Source organism: Saccopteryx leptura, chromosome 8, assembly GCF_036850995.1.
Source record: "Saccopteryx leptura isolate mSacLep1 chromosome 8, mSacLep1_pri_phased_curated, whole genome shotgun sequence".
Classification (NCBI taxonomy): Eukaryota; Metazoa; Chordata; class Mammalia; order Chiroptera; family Emballonuridae; genus Saccopteryx; species Saccopteryx leptura.
Genome location: NC_089510.1, coordinates 83,559,982 through 83,583,102, shown reverse-complemented (window position 1 = coordinate 83,583,102; position 23,121 = coordinate 83,559,982). Strand labels below are relative to the sequence as shown.

At 40.0% G+C, this 23,121-nt stretch overlaps 1 protein-coding gene across 5 annotated transcripts in view; it reads left to right on the top strand.

Moving 5' to 3' along the window:
• FNDC3B (fibronectin type III domain containing 3B) overlaps window positions 1–23,121 on the top strand; it is a 400,148-nt gene that overhangs the window by 96,864 nt on the left and 280,163 nt on the right. For all 5 annotated transcript variants that reach the window (XM_066348038.1, XM_066348040.1, XM_066348039.1 and 2 more), the window contains exon 3: window positions 10,861–10,936. In XM_066348038.1, the coding sequence (XP_066204135.1) occupies window positions 10,861–10,936 (76 nt within the window). The remainder of the gene's footprint in view (window positions 1–10,860; window positions 10,937–23,121) is intronic.

The window sequence follows — 23,121 nt, the reverse complement described above, 5'->3', positions numbered from 1 at the left end:
ATTAGAGACGTGCTTAGAATCGGCTGTGTGCCTGTATGTGCTGAGGGCATGCGAGGCAGGGAGGGGCTGGCTGGAAAATCTTTGTCACATTTTTCCTCGTTGTCTGCAGAGACTAGCGTCAGTCGTGAATTTGGACTTGGTGCAGAATGAGGGAAGAATTGGAATAATCTCTTCATTTGTACAAATCGGCATGTGTATGCACTCAGGGATGTCATTCTTCCAAGACAGACTATAAACGCACCGAGCTTTCCAACAGTTGCTTACAAAGCTCTAAGACTAAAATCTGGAAAGGAAAATTTTAAAGCATTACATTTTTGAAGAGTGTTTTTAATCTCTTTGCCTTGAAACCCCAAATCTGGACATTGTCTTTAAACTTTTTAATGGTCTTAAGTATACAGCTGTATAATTCTGTTTTCCTGGATTGAATGGTACATAACCTCTCAAACTAGTTTCTTAAGTGTTTGAAAAGGCAAATGCCTGATGCCCCTTAGAGACTCTGGCCAAGTTTAATTCTTCCTGTGTGCTTTGAGAAGGCGGCTTGTGGGTCAGAGAAGGGTCCTCTCCTGGAGTTCTGAGCACTTAATAGGGAATTTCCACACACTGTGGTGTTATTTGATTAGTTTTTATTGCTGACTTTCATTATGATCATCTTAATTAGAAGCATTTCCAAGTAATTCAAACCATTTTGTACATGTGTAAAAGGCTTAGATTTCAGAACTTTTGTGAATGGATTCCAGTGCCACTGTTGCCAGGATCCATGGAAGCTGAGCGGTGGGGAGGTAGACTTTTAAGGAAAGCCAGAATGTTTTCCAAACAAAAAATCTGGTCAGAAGTGAGAATTGGCTGGTTTTAGATCTTATTGAGAACATGAAACATGAAAGATTCAGTAAAATTTTTTATTTATACATACTTTCTTATTAGAGGCCACATTTTTATTAACTGAGACATTTGCCACTGGTAGAAATTTAGAGAAAAAAAATATTAATAAAAGTAATTCATTGAACACATATTATGTATAAGGTCTTGTACCAGGAATGTACTGGGTTTTCTCTGTTTCTTAAGCATGCATATGAGATAGATATTATCTCTTTTTTAAAATTTTATCTTACTGAATTTAGAGAGAGGAAGGGAGTGAGCAACCTCTGCACTTTGGGACGATGCTCTGACAGAGCTATCCGGCCAGAGAGATAGTATCTTTTCTCCAGTGAGAAAATACCAGATCAGAGCTGGGAGTCAAGTGTAATCTTTCTTTTTTATTTTATTTTTTTGAATTAATTTTATTGGGATGTGAGCTTCTTGATTTACTCTTCTCACTGTGTGTCTTGGGTATCTTAGTTGACTTTTAAACGATTAATTCAAGAATGAATTGATAATTAGATGAAATTGAAATTCTAGCACATCTGAATTCTAAACACATTATACCATTCAGGCTTCCATGTATTTAATTGTGTAATTGTTCTTTTTCTTATTCAATTGTATTCTCCCACTCCTTCTTTAAATTTTACTCTCAACTGTAACTTTTCCCGATTTCTTCATGGCCATGGCTTCTTCAGTTTCCATTATCACTGAATGGCAAATAATTATATTTTTATTTCAGTTAATTATATTTTGTACTCTTGCACCACCACACCCATGAGGTAGGATTTTATCTTTTTCATCTTGGTATTGTCAGTGCTTAATAAAGTGCTTGGTACACAGTGACTGCTCAGCAAATCTTTGTTGAATAAGCAAGGGTTCAACAATTGCATTAAGTATTGATTTAAATAAGCTTAATAATCAATGCAAAGGCAAGGCCTACATAAGGGATAATACACCCTGCAGTAGCATGAGAAGGAATCTTTCTCTTCTGTAAAATTCTTCTAAAACCCTAGAACAGTGGTTTTCAACCTTTCTAATGCCGTGACCCCGCAATACAGTTCCTCATGTTGCGGTGACCCCAAACCAAAAAATAAATTTGGTGGCTACTTCATAACTGTAATTTTGCTGCAGTTATGATTCAGAATGTAAATACCTGATATGCATTATGTATTCTCATTGCTACAAATCAAACATAATTTAAACATAGTGATTAATCACAAAAACAATATTTAATTATATATTGAGAAATATTTATTACTAATGGACCTCCTTACCTAGTGTATTGCGGCTACCATTCCGTAAATAGCTGCTTAACTAATGGATCTGTTTTTTCCAGATTAGTGGCAAGTTTTCTATATAGAACAGTGTGAACGACGTCATAGGATACACTGCAGTTTCTGCACAGCATGGTATCTTTCAGGGCTCTTTCACACTATAAAGCAGCGGTTTCTGCGGTGGAATCCACATCTCATTTACTTTAATGGGAGACCCGTGGATTCTGCAGAAGAGAGATCCCCTGTATGGCAGAAATGACAGTTTCCGACACATTTCTTCCTCTCCTATTCAAGTCAATGGGAGGCCGCAGCAGATTCCGCTCAAATATAGAGCATGTTGCTTAATTTTTCCACACTAGAACTTTTCCTAGAGCAGAAAAATCCCAAAGGTGAAATCCGCCACCCCCAATAGACTGAAAGAGGCCTCACACTGAGGAATCTGCTGTGCGGATTCTGCAGTGTAAAAGATCTGCCTCCTGTAGAAGTCTATTGAATAGGAGAGGAAGAAATGTGTCGGAAACTGCCATTTCTCTGCCTCTTATTGAAATCAAAAGGAGGCTGCAGTGGATTGTGTGGTAACCTGAGATTCTCGGGAGCTCTCTTCCACAAAATCCACTGCACTGCCAATGAAATCAATAGAAGGAGGATTCAATGCCGGAAACCGCTGATTTCAGCAGTTTCCTCATTCAGAATATGGGAAAATAGTGGGAGATATGGGAGATAATTATACATTGGGGAACAGTGTGAACTACATCTTATAGTGGTCTCTTATAGTATAAGACTGATGTAGTTCACACTGTGTAAATGGATGGTGCTTTGTGTAAGTGTAAGCTGCTTTGTGTACGGTGTAATGATTACACACAAAGCACCTTACACTTACACAGTATTGTGTGTATGGTGTGTGTACTGTTTTTACATTAACCTTTTTTACACCAGCAGGCTGTCTCTTGCCTCTCCGCCTCCTAGGCTTCTGTCCTCGGGCGCTTGCTGCACCCGCCCACTGATGACGTCAGCAAGCGCCAGACACACGTGATGCTCTGCTATGGACTGTGGAGCGTCCCCCCCCTTTCCCCCGCCCCTTAGGCCCCGGATGGATGATGCAATCACGTCTGCGCATGACCGCAGGCATTCAGTTTGGAATGCACATCCATAACGGTGCGTTCAAACTGAATAGCGCTGCTGCAGACTGTAGTGCGGCTTCTCAGCGGCTAAAGCCATTGGAAATATGCATTTTCCGATGGGCTTTAGGCGACCCCTGTGTTTTGGTAGTTCGACCCCCGCCAGGGTCGCGACCCACAGGTTGAGAACCCCTGCCCTAGAATATTACATATACAGTGTGTCCATAAAGTCATAGTGCACTTTTGACTGGTCACAGGAAAGCAACAAAAGACAATAGAAATGTGAAATCTACATCAAATAAAAGGAACACCCTCCCAGTTTCTGTAGGATGATGTGGCAGCATGTGCGCATGCGCAGATGATGATGTAACACTGTGTACAAAGAGGAGCAGGCCACGGCCATGCCAGTCGAGATGTGGACAGTACAGAGGAAAGTTCAGTGTGTTCTGTGGCTCGCTAAATTTGAATCCGTGACCAAAGTGCAACGTGAATGTCGGTGCGTTTATAACGAAGCACCACCACATAGGAATAACATTACTCAGTGGGATAAGCAGTTGAAGGAAACTGGCAGTTTGGTGGAGAAACCCCGTTCTGGTAGGCTATCAGTCAGTGATGAGTCTGTAGAGGCTATACAGGATAGCTACCTAAGGAGCCCTAAAAAATCTGTGCGTGAGCCCACATCGAACTGCACTGAATAGGTATGAAACTGGGAGAGTTTTCCTTTTATTTGGTGCAGATTTCACATTTCTTTCGTCTTTTGTTGCTTTCCTGTGACCGGTCAAAAGTGCGCCATGACTTTATGGACACACTGTATATTCGTGTTCATTTTTGATTTTATGTTATTGGGCACAAAATAGTAGGCAATAGTCATGTTAATTTTGAGTAACCAGTAAAGCACAGTAATTACAGTAGTTCTAGAATATTTAACAACAAAGAAATGGGAACTGATTTTCTGTTAATGAGGATGACAACATTCTTCATGGACACATTATTTCTTGATTATGTCTTAGGGGGTAGAACAATGTTAAATGAATAAGGTGCCCAATATTGAAATGGGTCTTAAAAATAGTAGAATACTGGAATATAGACAGTTAAATATGTTTCTTCACTGGCCTTCAGATTCTTACTGTAGAATTGTCTGTTTAGGTTCAATGCACAACTTTGCATGTTGTGTGACATTAATTAACACGTCAGTGTGGATTATGTTGCTATGTCTCGGCCAATCAAAACCAGACTTCAGGTAGCTATATCTAAATGGAGGGAGACATCCTAGATCCAGGGTGCAAAGCACATTCAGGGGAGGGTGGAGTAGGTAAAAAGTGGCCTGAGCTGCTGATCTTCCTCAGTGTGGCCAGAGCCCAGCTTGGGAACATGGTGTGTATGGATGGAATCGAGGGTTAGAAAGGGCTTATACCTCACTTGATGGACATTTTTGACAAGGATTCACCCTGAAATGGTGATAACAAGAACCAAATTTTGTACTCAGTGAATAAAATTTTTAACTAAAGGAAGAAGTGTTATATTTTTGGTACTCAACAACTCTGAAAAGTGTTTAATAAAATGTGAGAAAAAAAAAGATTTATATGTAATGGTGTTTCAAATGGCCAAGGATATTTTATAGCTGTTACTCTTAGCCAGAGAAAAACTACACTTAAGCTTACTTGGAATTTTGGTCTTTTATATTCTTGGTTTTTATCTTGAAAGTCCTGTAGTTGAAACTTTAGACTCTGGCATTTGTGGTTCTCTTAAAAGAGGCTTTTAACCTAGTTTTGGTCATCTATATTACATTTTGCATTTTTTCCATTTAAGTTAATGCTATATTTTTATTCTTAGCAAACAGCAGCTCTTTTTGTAATAGAATCTCTTTATTGTAGGCAGTATACAATTAGAGGGAATAGAAATGTTCAGTTTTTACAAGTTGCTATTGTATTTTTTATAGCCCTTACCACTTTCTGTAAATGTTTAATTTTTGTCTAAACGATCTCCCCACTTGCATCCCATGCAAGTTTCAGTTATCAGCTTGGGGTGGGCAGAACTTTGTGTTCTGTGCCTAGAGGAATGCATGACCTGTTAATATTTCTAACCCGTTAATATTTGCTGTGTTAAGACTGAGATGAAGTAATTCTTTTGAGATCACTTATTTCATTAAATTCAATTATTGAACTGTTGAATGTATATATTTTCAGCAGACAGTGATGTAAAAAAAGGTCTCCCTTGGTTCATCTGATTTTTTTTTTTACCTTTGGTTAACTTCTAATCCATTACTATTTTTTTGTTGGTTTTGTTTTTATTTTGTTTTGTTTTTGTTAATGACAGGTGACTTTAGGGGGCAACATAGAAACTTAAGATTCAGTTTTCTTTTATTTATCTTATGTCTATTTTGGGGCCATGAGAAGTGTCATCTAGTGACTGACAATTGAGTTGTTAGTTCATTGTTGCTTCTGAGGATTCCAAGGAAACTCAAGGACTTGACAAAGGCTTTGACATTCCCCAGTTCATATACTCTTCTTCTACACTCATAATTGTCAGATGAGCCCTGCATGTTGATTCTAAAAGTACAAGTCACGCCTGACCTGTGGTGGCACAAGGGATAGAGTGTCGACCTGGAATGCTGAGGTTGCTGGTTCAAAACCCTGGGTTTGCCTGGTCAAGGTACATATGGGAGTTGATGCTTCCTGCTCCTCCCCCTTTCTCTCTCCCCTCTCTCTCTCTAAAGATAAATAAATAAAATCTAAAATAAAACTGCAAGTTACTATTATGATAGTAAGTCAATTTAAATTGCACAAGTAGTTTCCCTTTTTCTCTTCTATTGAGTAAGAAATGGTTAGATTTAGACTTACTTACCTTCAAATTATTTTTTTAAGAAAGAGTGCTTAAGAGAGAGCCAGAGATAGGAAGGGGAAGAGAGAGAGGGAGGAGAGTGAGAAGGATCAACTTATAGTTGCTTCACTTTAGTTGTCCATTGATTGATTCTATATGTACCTTAACCAGAGGAAGTGGGCTGAAGCCAGCAACCTTGGTCTTTAAGCCAGAGACCTTTGGGCTCAAGCTGCTAAGCCCACACTCAGTCCGGTGAGCTGTGCTCAAGCTGGTGACCTTGCGGCTTTAAACTGGGTCCTCAGTGTTCAGGGTTGACTTTATATCCACTGCACCACCGCTGCTCAGGTTAGATTTGCTTTTAAGGAAAACTCTGTTATTCCTGTTTCAGTTTTCTTGCTAGGTAAAGCTTCCCAAGGATGCTGTGTTTAGCCTTTTGCTCAATTATATTTATCTTACCTCTTATTTTATTTTTTCTTTAGATTTTGGAAGAATGACTACTAATTTTTCATTAAACCTTGATAACTGCCCTTGGTTACTCGGGGCTGCTTGGTTCATGCAGTCCTCATGGATTTGAGACAGTTCTCATGCAGTAAGAGCAGCCTGAAGTATGTTCTTATAATTTGGTTAGCATGGTTCTGTTTTAACATCTGTGGGGCAAACATCTATCAGTGGTTAAAATCTTTGTCCTTCTTTTCTCCTCTGACAAGACACAGAATGCAGCATGAATTTTGTTTTAATGCTGACTTTGGAAAAGTGGGAAATGCATAGTGAGTGGACAAAAAATGATGAGGTTTGGACAGTGATGTTATGTTTCACATTCTGTATTTAAAAGAACTTGTAACAGTTATGTCTGCTTTGCCGCTAGGGAAAGGAGGAGGGAGGGAGGAAGAGAAGTGGCGAGAGAGAGAGAGAGAGAGAGAGAGAGAGGGAGAGAGAGAGAGAAGAAGACTGAGACTGACTGACTGACTTGTATGATACAGAAGGGTACTTGCCAGGGAGCCTGCCAGGATGTGACTCATACTCCTTAAGGCTTCGTGATGCAAGGCCTTCTGCTGCCTTCTCATTCATGTCTGTTGTCAGGGACAGATCGTTTGGCTGGTGTGTGTCAAATTTTTATTTTTATCCCTCCTTTATTGACAGTGAAAACAGCAAGGAGGTCAGTCTGCTTTCAGTAGAGCAAAATGCTTTCATTTAAAAGACCTCGGCCCTGGCCGGTTGTCTCAGTGGAAGAGCGTCGGCCTTGTGTGTGGAAGTCTGGGGTTCGATTCCCGGCCAGGGCACACAGGAGAAATGCCCATCTGCTTCTCCACCCCTCCCCCTCTCCTTCCTCTCTGTCTCTCCCTTCCCCTCCTGCAGCCAAGGTTCCATTGGAGCAAAGTTGGCCTGGGCGCTGAGGATGGCTCCATGGCCTCCACCTCAGGTGCTAGAATGGCTCCAGCCACAAGGGAGCAGCGCACCAGATGGGTAGAGCATCGCCCCCTTGTGGGCATGCCGGGTGGATCTCGGTCAGGTGCATGCAGGAATTGTCTGACTGCCTCTCCACTTCTAACTTCTGGGGGGAAAAATGATCTCAGGGCCAAGGTGAATATGGCGTGCTCAAATAATGACTGCCTCTTACTAAAAACAATTGATATTGGGACACAGAAGATTTGCCTCGTTTCTGAGGTAACTTGGTAGATTATAATCTGGTTGCCATAGCAACCCAGCAGCAGGGAAACTTACAGGAATCAAATATTTGAAGGGAGGTATTTTAGTAGGATGCTGGGAAGCCCTTTACCTATCATCTTTCTCCCTGAAGAAGGGGGATGCGGGTCTGGAATTGGCCTCAGCAGAAACAGAGAGGAAGGCATAAATGAATCTTGGTGGCTGGATGCCTCTGGGCCATTCATTCTTTGAGTGTGGCCTGGTGTCGTGACAGCTAAAGAACCTTTATAGACACCTTTTATGCTGTGTGATAAGCAGATAATGTGACAGAATCTGGAACATTCCCCAATTCAGCAATTGTTTTTCTTGTCTGGGACTTGCTATAATATAGTGAATTGTACTTTTAGAACCAGTATTCAGGACTCATCTGCCAATAATGAGTATGGGAGAAGAGTACATGAATTTGGGATTGTCAAAGAATATCTGGAACATAATCTTAGTGTCCAGTGATTCCCCCCCCCAATTAATTGATTCTACAGGCATACATTATAGGTCTATCACTAGAGGTATAAACGCAAAGCAGGTGGTTTCTGCTCTATTACTGGGATGTTCAAATGCTCTATGGACTTTCAAAAAAACATGGATAATTTTCTTTATTGGAGTATCATTTCATTCCATTGTAGTCATGTTATTTTCAGTGTTTATATAAAAATAAAGTTAAAACTGTTTTCATGTTAAGAATGACTTTCTTTTTAACAAATTTTTTTTATTTTTAATTTATTGTGTTATTGTTTCAAATGTCCCACTCAATATAACACCATCGACACACTGAGGAATGACTTAAAGCTCAGTTTCAGGAAAACAATGGAAATGTTTTAATTATTCTATAGACATCAAGGGATTTCCTTTTGAGTTCTTAAAGTGGCACAATGTGTTTACATTGGTGAGAGTTTTGAATACTTAAGACTAAAAGATTATTGACACAGCTATGGTACAGGAAAAATAGATTGCCTTGAAATAACTGTTATAATTCAAGATAATGAGAAACGTGGACTACTTTTTGCTGAGTGATGCTGTTTATTCCAGTTCCGGCAGTTTCTTCTATGGTGAAATTTTAGAAGAAGGAAAATACATGGATATTAAAGGCTTAGTTTTTAAAGATGAAATGCTTTTGATCCAATAAATATAGAAACAAATAAATTATGTTACATACAGTAAATAAAGACCCTTTAAATTGCATGTAAAGAAAGCTTAATCTCTAAGTTAAAATAATTAAGATCTTTTTCCTTGTTTTACAGCTTTCATTCATTCAGTGAAAATAGTTATTGAGTACATATTCTATATCAGGCACAGTTTTAAGCTATTCTGTGCCAGATTTTGTGCTTTTAGAGCCTAAAATGAAAAATGAAAGAAAATAACAATTAATTAATTGCAGTTGTAAATTCTAGGGAGAAGTGGGGATGTTTTTGGGTTTTTAAAGAACATTGTTGGGGATCTGGCATTTCCTAAGTCAAATGCCTCTTCTGAGGCTCACAAGGATGAGTGGGTGTTAGCTGGTTGAGGAAAGACTAAGGTGGGTAGTGGCAGAGATGAAGGTGCACAGGAAGAGTGTCGCACACAGGGAACAGGAAGTTAGTTGACGGTTTCAAGACAGTGAGGAACAAAGCTTGCTGCAAGAGCTATGATATGAGATGACATCTTTCTAATTTCTAGAAATATATGGTAATTATCTTATTAGTGTCAATGTTACACATGATACCTTTTTTGTGTGTGTGACTGAGACAGAGAGGGACAGACAGGCAGGAAGGGAGAGAGATGAGAAGCGTCAGTTCTTTGTTGCGGCTACTTAGTTGTTCACTGATTGCTTTCTTGTATGTGCTTTGACTGGGGGGGGGGGGGCTACAGCAGACCGAGTGACCCCTTGCCCAAACCAGATGAATCCGCGTTCAAACTGGTGATCTGGGGTTTTCAAACCGGGGTTCTCAACTTCCCAGTTTGACGCTCTATCCACTGTGCCACCGCCTGGTCAGGCCATGATGATTTTTAACTGCCGTTTTTAAACTTGGATTACATCTTTTAATTTGTATTTACATATACATTTGTGTTTTTTTTCTCTCTTCCTCTTTTTTTTTTTTTTTTTTTTTTTAAGGAGAGATAGACTCCCACATACACCCCGACTGGGATCCACCCAGCTTCCCTGTCTGGGGCCGATGCTTGAGTACCGATCTATCCTCAGTTCCTGATGCTGATGCGCTCGGACTAACCGAGCTGTCCTCAGCCCCTGGGCTCACACTTGAACCAGTCGAGCCACTGGCTACAGGAAGGGAAGAGGGTGAGAAGAGGATGAGTAAGGGGGGAGAAGCCGTTGGGAGCTTCTCCTGTGTGCCCTGACTGGGAATCGAACCTGGAACATCCACACGCCGGGCCGTCGCTCTGTCCACTGAGCCACCAGCAGGGTCTTTTTTTTCTCTTTTTATCTAAAAAAACTAAATTAAATTAGAATTAATCCTCTGAGGCTCTTGAAAGAACATAGTTTGCATTGCCATGCATAGTCCAGTATGTTGGAAGTTGTCTTCTAATATTAAATAATTATGTTCATATGACTAAAACGCTTGACATTTAGGTAATAGATTTAAACATCTGAGTGTTTGGTTGGGCCTATTTATAATATTATTTTTTATTTTGTACTGTTAATTATTATTTCTAAATTCTATACACAGATACTTTTTCTAAACACTTTTTAAATAAATTGCTTTCTGTTATACAATAGAATCATATAATCCTTGTCAGTAATAGACACATTGGAACAATATGCAACAGTGTTAGGTCAGATCTTCATTTCTCTGTGTAATTTTCTTTTATAAGTATGGTTTCTGGTCTTTTTCTTTTTTAACTGTTGTTTCTAAATTAGTGAAAGAACAAACGGAATTGTGTGAAAGAAGAAGAATTCTCTTAGCTAAATTCAAATACGTGTACTTACCTCTGCACATTTGAACCAAGTCTAAAAAATGTCCTAAGTTTTGTGTTTATACAAGATTCTGTGCCACATAATTTCTGTCCAGTACATAAATTTAGGTAATAAAACTATTGAAGAGAAATCCCATATGTTCTAGTATTAAATTGGAATTAATGTGTTATTTTGGCAGGTTATTCTCGTTCAAGTTAATCCAGGTGAGACTTTCACAATAAGAGCGGAGGATGGAACTCTTCAGTGCATTCAAGGTAAGACTTGTTTTGAAGCCTTTTAATCAGAGGAGTTTTCCTTTATTATTTTAAGAAAGTGAAGTGTTTCTCCATGACTACCTGTGGTTTTCTACAAGTAAAATTATCTTGGATTTTTTTTTTTTTTTTGCTTGCTTTTTCTTTCTGTCAAATAGGGACTCCTTAATGCTAATATAGGCTTGTGATACATAAGTTAAATACTTTTAATTAAGTATTTTATTGACCTTTAAGTGAATTAATAACTTAAGAAAGCTTGCAGAAGCTTCATATATTATGGAATTTGGGAGACCTGAAAAATGCAGAGATTTTTAAAGACCCTAAAATTCCAATTGAGAACAGCAAATACTTTTTCAAATTATACAAAGGTTTTAAATATATATTGTGATGCTATCCAAATGATGCTGTTAGAGGTGAAATCTATATTAATTATGTTAGTTATTAACAGATAGATATTAACAGATTATTTCCAAGTTGGTGGCTTAAAACAGTATTTATTACCTTACAGTTTCCCTGGGTCAGGAATTTGGGCCTCAGAATGTTAAAATCCAGGTGTGGGCTTGAGCTGCCATCATTATAAGGCATGTCTGAGGGTCTGTTTGTTTTCAGACTTGCTCAAGTGGTTGTTGGCAGGTTTTAGTTTTCTTTTTTTTCTTTTTGTATTTTTCTGAAGTTGGAAATGGGGAGGCAGCCAGACAGACTCCCACATGCACCCGACCGGGATCCACCCGGCATGCCCACCAGGGGGCGATGCTCTGCCCATCCGGGGCGTTGCTCTGTTGCATCCAGAGCCATTCTAGTGCCTGAGGCAGAGGCCACAGAGCCACCCCCTGAGCCTGGGCGGGCCACCTTTGCTCCAATGGAGCCCTGGCTGCGGGAGGGGAAGAGAGAGACAAAGAGGAGGGAGAGGGGGAGGGGTGGAGAAGCAGATGGGCACTTCTCCTGTGTGCCCTGGCTGGGAATCGAACCTGGGACTTCTGCATGCCAGGCCGACGCTCTACCACTGAGCCAACCGGCCAGGGCCTAGGTTTTAGTTTTTTGCAGGCTGTTGGGAGGAGGCTTGCCTCAGTTTCTTGCTAAGTAGCCTCTCTAGGGGGAGGACCCTTGCATTATTGCAGCTGGCTTCATCTCAGCAGCAGCTAGAGGGCAAGAGGGAGTACTAGGTCCAGCTGACTCAAGACGGGATTCCACAGGGTGTATCAACAGGCAGGAATCTTTGGGAGCCATCTTAGAAAGCTGCCCACCACAGTCTACCCTCTTCCCTGAGTAATATAATACATGTCCTTCTCAAATGTAGACTACCGCCCCCCCCCCCCCAAGATTTTCAAAGTTTATTCAGATATAGCATCGGCTCAGAGTCCAGAATCTTGTCATCTAAATAAGTTGTAGGTGTAGGGAGACTCCTTGGGTGTAGTTCTTTAAATGCGGATGGCTGGTAGGGCATCTCAGTTATTTTCTAGTTCGTATAATACCAGTGCCTCTTCTCTGTAGTTCACTTTGGAAAGAAATGACTTAGGTACTCTATCCATATGGAGTTCTGTATAGGAACATCAGTCCAGATCTGGATTAACCTGTAAACACTGCTGTGTTGGAGAGCACTTGTTAGTGAAGGCTATTTTTGGCAGTGATTGGGCTTATGGTAAATTGACATGTAATTGAGTTCAATACTAGCTTATTGATCGGACTGGAATCTGACCATAGGGCTTATTTTTATTACCTACACATGCTTAACAGTATGTAATTAACAAACAAGGGGAAATACCCCTTCGTTTGGTTTTCTGTAATGAGCTGCACGGGGAAAAATTGATTTTTCTCTTGCTTTGCATAATAGAGCATGCTGTTTTGTAAGTTTACTTCTTGTTTTTGTATCTATATGAATACAAATTTAGGAATAATTTTTTTTGAGAATTGAATGTATTTTCAATGATTCAAGCCTAATGAGTTTTAATTGTAGTTCATTTGAAATGACTTAACCATTTTGTTACTGATTTTCAGTACCATAATTGTGTTTCTCTGACCATTGTGCCCCTGAAATTCACCAGTGGTATTCTAAATATTTAAAAACCAAATCTATTTTTTGTTGATAAATCATATAAAGAAACTTCAGGTCAAACAAAAGAGGGAATGAATATTTTTAAATAGTATGGAATATAGAATCTTTTGTCTCACTGTACTTTAATAAGTTGGTATCAATAAATAAAACTCAGAATCCACTCAGTATCTTTAAAAAGTCACACCAGAGAAACTGGATGAAAAGTTGTTTCACGTGTTAGAATGAAGCTGATGTTTTGAGTTCAGGAAGAAGGCAGTTGAGACTTTGGGCGTGGTATCATTGGAGCCTCATGAATTGTCAGGTAGACCGTGTCCCTCTACAACAGAGCATGTATAATACAATCAATAAAAGCAAACTGCTGAATAGATCAACATTTGTAAAATTCACACTTTCATGCCACCTACTTTTACTTTTTGGTGTTTGAGAGGAGAGAGAGAGACAGAGAGAGAGGGAGGGAATCCATCTAGTTAGCCTCTCCCCTACTTTTTTCCTGAGTCCATGTGGGTAACTGGTGTACTCTGCAGGGAATGTTGCAAGTATGTTGCTCTGTTCACAATAGGAGCTTTGTATTTATTCATGATGATACTTGGAGATAAGTGACACTAACACTCCTTCCAGTGCTTTAAAAAATGCCTTTGACTAAAGCAGAATTGTGGAGCCATTTATCTTTGGCTTCCCCAGCCTTCCTATTCTTTGTTCTCTTCTGAATACCCAGATACTACGGTTATCTTCTTGGTGCCTGGGCCAATTAATTGAAATGACAAAAGACAGGATGAGAGGGACTAGGACCTGGAATCACGTGATTTGCTAGGGCTTGGGAGGCATTGAGGCAACAGGATGAACTGCAGAATCTGGAGGGAACTTGGAGACCAGACCCATCGACTGCTGCTAATGCATAACGGGCGGTCACTCCCTCCTCCCCACCCAGGTCCTCCTCGTCCCAAAGCCTTTATTTGTCTAACTCCCATACGCTTGACTCCAGGTGGGTTGAGCATATCAACCCAGAATGTGGGAATAGACAAATTCCAACACAAGTTATTATCCTTTCACTGTGGTTAAAATCTCTATCATTGTTAATATGTATTCAACTCTTAATGCCATGTTCTGTTTTCACTCATATTTAATGGGTTTGATAAGTCCTACACTTGAGGAAGCTGAGGCCTGCAGAGGTTAATTCACACACCAAAGTCACGTAGCTGGAAGGAGGCTGTCAGATTTTCGTCTCTGCATGTCTGACTCCAGATTTTGAGATCCTTAATACCCTGTGCATGGAAGCATGAACTTGAACAGTATGGCTCCATTCCCCTTGGGCGTGGGACGAGAACAAGGCAGGTTCCTGTTCCTAGAGTAACAGGGTTCTGGGCTGGATACCAGGATGAGTCCTGATCGCCAGGAGGAGATAGAGGTGGTTTGCAGAGCTGACGTGGATGGCGGAGACGGGATGTTAACAGAGAAAGAGCAGGCGGTGTGAGGCAGGGAGTATTGATTCAGAACTCCTTAAATTATTTCTGCCTCAGAGTTGGGGCAGGCTGAACTTCCAGGTGGGGCTTCCAGCTGCTGGAAGATAAGGGGTACAATGGGAGAGGACTAGTACAGTGGGAGGCAGTCTTTTCCTGCCTGCCTTAAAAAAACCTGTTAGGAAAAGATTTGAAATTGAGTCATTGTAATGGAAACTCCTGGTACAAGCATTTGTATTTTACCCAGAATTAAAGAAAGCTGAGCTCTATTTATGTCCTTTTTAACACCAGCCAGCAGATGGGGAATGGTTGTTGGTGGTGGCCTTCCTGGAAATTTTGAAGTCATACCTATTGCTGATGCCATGGTTGAAACTGTCAGTTTAAGAACTTGGTCATTTCAACACGAGCCTGCAAGTTAGGCATTGATGTGGAGATTAGGAGTAGGGAGTGGACTTGGTTGCCTGGCCTTTCTGGAAACTTAGAAATTACTATTAACTTAGAAATTAACTATATAAGGTTAACCCCCTTTGCTTGTAGTTGAATTTGTTACCCTAATAATTTTTTTCTCTAAGACATTTATGGCATCACTAGAAGACTTCAGAGCTCATTGTGATGCCATGAAAATGCAGTTTGGAAATTCATAGTAAATCAATATAAAAAAATATGATTACTCTGGGGAAAAAACAAGATTTTGTTTTCATGAGAATGTCCTGGTGATAATGAAGGAAGAAAAACACAGGAAACATTCAGTATGCTGTGAAAGCAGATTCATTTCTAATTGAGTATTTCTCAATATTTTCCATGAAACATGAGTCAGAGGTCTGGAAGGGGCCACAAAAGGTCCTAGTTTCTCACTTGGAGGCTGCGCTCTACCTATGGCACCCTAGACAAAAGATTTTTCTTTCCTAGGCCAGATGGAAGTGTATAAAGAACTAATTGTTATGGGGGAAAAAAGAATCTTAGCAATCAATATGAATTCTTGCTTTTGCTTAAAGTCAGGAATTAGCAGTGGCAGCTGCAGGTCTCCCATTATTTTCATATCCTTGTCTGGGCTGAGGTGCTGGCAGCCGAGCCTTCCTTCCTGCCTACACATGCCATCTTTTTATCTGGGCGATTCCTCTGCTCCCTGTCAAGTCCTTCAGCCAGAACAAATACCACACTTCCTTTAAGGCTCTCGTCTGTCTCCTCTAGGAGCCCCTCCGGCCACTCCATTTCATTCTGAACTTGCCTGCATTCCTGGGGGAGCAGGTGGAGATAGCAGTAGGTACAACAGTGTGGCTCTGTGTGCAGACCTTTCCTTTGCCCTTGAATTAGACTGAACGCAATTGTGACGGAAAACAGTATCTTCACCCCCCACCCCACCGGCATGCCCCCTGATGGTAATTACTGACTAGATCCTCAACTGGCTCTGGCATTACAGCAAGTGTATGGTTTTTCTTTTAAATTTTATTTTTTATTATTGTTCTGGGAACTTAAAGATGTTTAGCTTAATGCTCTTAGTGGTCCCAAAAATCTCTGTAGAAGAACTTTCAAATTTAAATACATTGATAATTGAAGCTAGTCTGTTTCTATAGAGAAACAAGTTTAGAGTCAAAATAACTTTGATATTGACCCTATAGTAATGCTGCAATTTTTATTTGTTTTTTAAGACCATTATATACAATTTGTGAGCCTGAAGAAAATAGATGAATGGCACAGTGATTCTATAAGCTAAAACATTTAAGTAAGATGTTTGGGAATCACCTTTATTCTAATAGAGAATACTATTTAAAGATGTTAATTAACTTTTCCCCACAATAATTTAAGACATCTTTTACAGAGACAGATTTTTCAGCTGACTTGTGTTAAGGGTTGAGGCCTTGAAACAACAGCACAGTGGAAGGGGCCCTCAGGGGAGCCCTACTCTGAGACAGCTGGATAGCCAGGGGTCTCAAACTCGGGCCCGCCGCATGCGGCCTGCCCACCAATTTTGTGCGGCCCGCAGACTAATCCACGAAGTTTGATTTTTCTCCTTAAGCCTTTTCAGCTCTACCTCTGATTCTCTCCCTGGCCCAGGGAGTGGGGGAACATCTCATTGATGAACAGCATGCTCTGCTCAGGGGCTCTGAATGACACCATTGAGAGCAGCTCCACATTCTGAATTTCCTTGTTTGTCTTGTACCTCCCTGCCCCCCATAAGATTCAGCATCCAGACTGCCACAGGGACCTTAATGTGTCCTTTTTTTTCTTTTCATTTTGTACTGTAAGTGCATTTATTAGTCTTGTTTGGCACTTTAAAACCTGTCATTCTTTCTAAGAATTATATGACAATTTCTAGGATAACTCTCCTGGTCTCTTACTTTGTTTATGGAGAAATGACATGAGTAGTGTCATAGCTAGAGTTGACAAGCTGAGGTCAGTTATGATTTCACAAGCAAAGATTCTATATGGTCTATTCCTTTACAGCAGACTCTGCATATAAATGAGAAATTTCTGTTTTCCTGGCTTAAAACCAAGGAAGAGGACCTACTGCAAATGAAGTTTGCCTTCTGAGGTTAATTGAACCCTTGCCTTGGCTAACATTTTCATCAAAAATATTTGGGGCCTGACCAGGCGGTGGCGCAGTGGATAGAGCGTCGGACTGGGATGCGGAAGGACCCAGGTTTGAGACCCCGAGGTCGCCAGCATGAGCGCAGGCTCATCTGGTTTGAGCAAAGCTCACCAGCTTGGACCCAAGCTCGCTGGCTCAAGCAAGGGGTTACTCGGTCTGCTGAAGGCCTGCGGTCAAGGCACATATGAGAAAGCAGTCAATGAACAACTAAGGTGTCGCAATGCGCAATGAAAAACTAATGATTGATGTTTCTCATCCCTCCGTTCCTGTCTGTCCCTGTCTATCCCTCTCTCTGACTCTCTCTCTGTCTCTGTAAAAATATAAATAAATAAATAAATAAAATAAATAAATATATTTTTATTTATTTATTTATTTATTTGGGTGTTTTGAAAGTGAAGTTAATGTAGTATAAATACCTTAAATCCTTCCTAATCTTTGTAAACATTCATCACTTTGAATATGTAATTGATTGTTATTTCACTAATTATTTGTAGAGTGTCTCTATTATTAGTAGAAATATTGTTTCCTATTATAAGATTAGGATTTTGACAGCTTTTTTTCCTATATAAACTGCCTTGAAAACCCATTTCTTTTGCATTTAGAGGGGGTTCATGAAGGATTGCTAACCTGAAATGGGATTGTGAAAAGTTTGTCCTTACTTTAAAAATATTTTAGAATCGAAAATACCAGATCTTTTCCCTGGCTCTCCCCAGTGTCCCGCTTATCTTTTTCTGGTTGATTCAGCTTTATTTGGTGAGAGCTAGTTCACAGTCCTCCAGGGAGGTTCTAGGCTGGGAGAGTCTGAGTTCCTTGGAGAGCCTGAATTATTCCACCAACCTGCCAGCTCATTTTAGAGCTCTTACATATTAGCTGGCTTCAGGACGAATCAGGCTTTTCTACCTGTATCTTTGTGATATTGATGCAACTCCATTTTCAGCATTTTGGAGTCTATCTGATCTTTGAAATGTTTGGAGCTTTATTTTGGACACTATGATTTGGCTTTTCTTTCATACATAGACATGCACAGCCCTTTGTTACCAACAGGCATTCTGTATTCTGAACTGATAGGGCCCCTTTCAAACACTGCTTGCTGCTGGGTAACTGGCTGTTTATCAGCTAGGTGGTCTCCATAGGGCTTGGAAATACATATTAATAGATACAGGCAGAACGTCTAGCTTATGGAGGAGTAGGAGGAAAGTCTGTGATCAGATGAGCAGCTGTCCTGATGAGACTGAGCACTGCCACGAGACTGGGGTACATTCGTGCCAGGCTGGGTTGCTTCCCAGAGGTATGAAGGGCCTCTCTAGGGAGCTACCCAGTGGGTCTGCTGCTTGCTGCGTTTCTCCTCTGCCCTTCCCAGTTACCTTGATGGTTTATATCTATTCTTACATTTATGTACATATTTAGGACAAAAACTTCACCCTATATTATATTGTCAGAATTTCTTTGTTTTTTTTTCCCCTCCAAGTAAAGTTTTGGTGATTTGATTTGTTAGAAGTTATAAAGGTTACATTTTAATAGTAAAGTGCGAATCCCTTGGTTTGCTAACTAATGCTTAACCTTTTAGCCTGTGTCCTTGCATAAAATGGGAATAGTTGCTAACATTTGTCCAATAAGGTTGTTAGATATTCCATCATAAGTACCATCAGCATCATCATCATCATCTAGTAAGGTACACAGTGTTGCTGGTGATTTTTATTCTAAAGAGCTGTCATGATCACTTATGGCAGGGGTTCTCAACCTGTGGGTCGTAACCCCGGCGGCGGTTGAATGACCAAAACACAGGGGTCGCCTAAAGCCATCGGAAATATATATTTTATTTATAAATGTATTGTATAATAAATACGTATTTTCCGATGGCTTTAGGCGACCCCTGTGTTTTGGTCGTTTGACCCCCGCCGGGGTCGCGACCCACAGGTTGAGAACCGCTGATTTACAAGCAATGAGTTGACTATCCAACTCATGGAAATGAGTTGAGGGTGCTAGCCTCCATTTCGTTGCCTGTTTATAATAGGCTTGCTGTCATGGGATTAATGGTGATGGCAACAGTTCAAACATTTCAGGTGAAGGCTTATGGGAATGTATATATTCAGAAATCTTTGTGGATAAAACAATAGACCCACTGTTCCATGTATTTAAAGTAAGTTTTCTTATAGTTGAAGCTTTATTTGTTGCTTTTCTTTTGGATAAGAGACAAACTCTGACATCAGGCCTGAGCAGCCATATTAGACAGGCCTACAAAGGAGTCCCTTCGGGTGTGCTTTCTTTCCTTCAGTTAAATTCCATACTTGTAATCTCTATTTAATGCATTCTGCTCTTAGGCAGTACTGAAGGGGATAAGGCATGTTGGTAAGATCCTTATACATTTTGGAGTGAGGTTGCCTGGCTTAGAAACTCCCTGCATATTAGTTGTGTGTTGTAAAATTACTTATTTAACTTCCCTACATCTCGGTTTCCTTATCTATATAATTAGAATAACGGCATAGACCTTGAAGGACTGCTTTGAGGATTAAATGACATATTGTATAGAAAGCACTTAGAACAAACAGTGTCAGAGTCACTGTAAGGGCCCAGTAAGTAAAACCATTAATAGACTCCCAGCCATTATGGCTACGTGTTTAACCCCTCTTTATTTTTGTTACCTGTTCTTTTAAAGCATTTCAGAAAAGCCAGTGTGAACTTACGATACTGGTTAGGATTTTTATTTTTTTTAGATGTCTTCACATTTTAGTCATAATACTTCTAAAGTAATACATTTAAAAATTATGCAATGGGAATTGAGCTCCCATGGCCTTTTGCTTTTCAGGCTTATAAAACAATTATTAAAATGTTATTTCTGGAGGTACCACTGCTTAGAGTGCTTTCAATGTCCTGTTACCTCAATTGCCTGTCACATTTTATTTGACATATCACAGTCTTTTACTTTTTGTTTCCTTCTTTCTGTATATTTTACTCTTGTTTTTACACTTAGAACTTGAAATGAAACTTTTATGTGAGAAGGGTCTTTAAAGAAACTGTGAAGGGTTCTTTAGGGTAGGAGTCAAATCTTAGTGATCTTTATATCCAGTGACTGCTTCCCATCTACTAGTTGTTCAAAACAAGGGAGAGTCATTTCCTAATAAACTGTCTAAATTCATGTCAAAATGATGGAGAATTTTTCTTAGTTAACAGATGGAGGTTCTTTTTTTCTTTATGTTTGTAATGGTGCTTAAGTAGTTAAATTTGATTGTTTTTATTCTTAGTTCCTCAACTTAAGACAATACACCATGCCTAAATAGTTAAATTTGGTTATTTTTTACTCTCAGTTTCTCAAATTAAGACAATACATATGTGAGTGTGTTTCTAAAAACACATGATAAATCTGAAGAAGTCCACTACATGGGTCAGCTCCTCTCACCTGGGAGAGATATGAGGTGATCATTATTATTTTCACTCTTGACTTTTTTATTTTGTGAGGAGTGGTCTGGGAACACCTTGGAAAATATTTTAAGGTTATTTTAAAAAGGCAAGCTTTATATTTCTTTTGTATAATTGCATATATTTAAATTTTTGATTACTCATTAATTTTTTTAAAATAATTATTTATTTATTTGTTCATTTTAGAGAGGAGAGGGAGAGACAGAGAGAGAGAGAGAGAGAGAGAGAGAGAGAGGAGAGACAGAGAGAGAGAAGGGGGGGGAGGAGCTGGAAGCATCAACTCCCATATGTGCCTTGACCAGGCAAGCCCAAGGTTTCGAACCGGCGACCTCAGCATTTCCAGGTCGACGCTTTATGCACTGCACCACCACAGGTCAGGCCTCATTAATTTTTCTTAATATTTTCATGCAATTAAAAGTTATTGCTTTTATCTGTAGCAGTAAAGTCTCAAAAAACTGCCAGACCCAGGAATATATAGAGTACACTTTAAATTGTAAATGGGTCTAGCTGCTGAATTACATGGAGTTTCATAAGGTAATTTTTCTCTTTCTTCATCAGCAATGTTGATGGAAGGGTGAGGAGGGTGGTGAGAGGCTACTGGGAGGGGCTGGGAGGAGGAGAAGAAAGACTGTGAGGGCTGTGGTGCTGGGATGTGGGGGTGGGAACCTGAGGTGGAGGACGGGAGCCAGGACTTACCAATGGGACATGCACTGAAGAGAGGCACTGAGTGATAGGCACGGTTGTGTTCTTTCCTTAAAATGGTGGAGTCTGGTCTTTTAGAAAAATATTTGGCCCTGGCAGGTTGGCTCAGTGGTAGGGCATCAGCCAGGCTTATGGAAGTCCCAGGTTTGATTCCTGGTCAGGGCACACAGGGGAAGCACCCATCTTCTTCTCTACCCCTCTTCCTTTCCTTTCTCTCTCTCTCCTCTCTCTCTCTCTCTCTCTCCCTCTCTCTCTCTCTCTCTCTCTCCCCTCCTCTTCCTCTCCCTCCTCCTCCTCCTCCTCCTCCTCCTCCTCCTCCTCCTCCTCCTGCAGCCATGGCTTGTTTGGAGCAACTTGGCCCCAGGAGCTGAGGGTGGCTCCATGGCCTCACCTCAGAGTTAAAATAGCTCAGTTGCCGAGCAACGGAGCAACAGCCCCAGATGGTCAGAGCATCACCCCATGGGGGCTTGCTGGGTAGATCCAGGTCAGGGCGCATGTGGGTGTCTGTCTCTCAGCCTCCTGCTTCTTCTCACTTAAGAAAAAAAAAAAGAAAACTATTTGTCCTACAATGTAAACCATAGTGCATAAACATTTTGTGCTCAACTGTTCTAATTGGACAAGCATTAGGATTAACGAAAAAGGAAAAAGAAGGCAAATGTAAAAAAAAAAAAAAGAAAAGAAAAGTTCTTTTTATTCCTGCTTGTCAAATTGGGGATTGCTTCTCTGAGGAGGGTTTTCAGTGACTTGGAAGGTGGTTTGCACACTATTTTTGAGGGTGTGAAGACAGTTGGATGAAAGGGGTGTATGCTGTAACACCTCTCTGGACCTATCTAAGTAGGGTGAATCCTCATTTAACCTCTTGGAATGACAGTGGAAGGACCAATAATGAAACCAGTTTTACCATAGGCTAATTGATATAAGCATAGTTAAGTTCCCATGGATTTCATCATGTCTGAGTGAAAATGGAAGCACAGCGTAATTTAAATGTAGTGCCTTATGGACACTTTATATAGTCCAATACAGAGGCAGAATTAACACAGTTTTGTGTATCTTTCAGGCTGTAGGGATTCTACATTTTCACCTAATTGAAAAATCTTCCAATCATTACCTATAATTTTTATTCTAAACTTACAAGAAGAGGAGATGTAGCATCAGGGAAGCCGAGTCTTGAGTATAGGAGTGGACACTTAAAAATGATAAAACATAAGCAGTATCCTTAGTGTTTTTTTGAGTAAAAGCATTATTCTCTCTCTGAGGTATGCATAATTATATTTTGTCTGTTTTGTTTTGTAGTTTTCATTAAAGGACATGCACACACACCTACACCTGTCTCATGTAAATGTCAAATTAAACTTGGCTTGTTCTTGAAGTGTCAAGTTTTTAACTTTTCCTGGGCTGGATTATTTTGATTATCCAGGATTGAATCTTTTTAGCAAAACATTAGTATTGTGCTAGATTCAATAGTGTCAATCTTTGGTGGCTGCTCTACCAGGACAGAAGCAGTGTAGATAGAATGAGTACGTTGGCACAGGTAGAATTGAACTTGTCTCCTGTTGAGGAAGAACAGTCTTTGTGGCCAATGTAATCTGACCTTTATACTTACATTGTCTTTAAGTGTAAGTATGAACTATTTACAAAATCTGAAAATATAGCAGAAGCATTGTGTGCTATACTCTTAAGTTACATGTGAAGATCTGAGATTAATTTGGGTATTTATTCTTAGTTAATGGTCAAGACAGTTTATATTCTATGGGTGAAGCATTTGCATTTTGAACAACACCTTTGACATAATATGCTTAAGGTAAAGAACAACTAGAATATCTCAGAATTTTAAAGCTGGTTGTAATAACACAGTGGTTTATAACTTGTGCACATCAGAATTATCTGGGGAACTTTAAAAAAATGTGTAAGTTGATCTCCCTGGATAATTGTAGGTAATTGTCAGATTGTCGGGGTTAAGATATTAGTT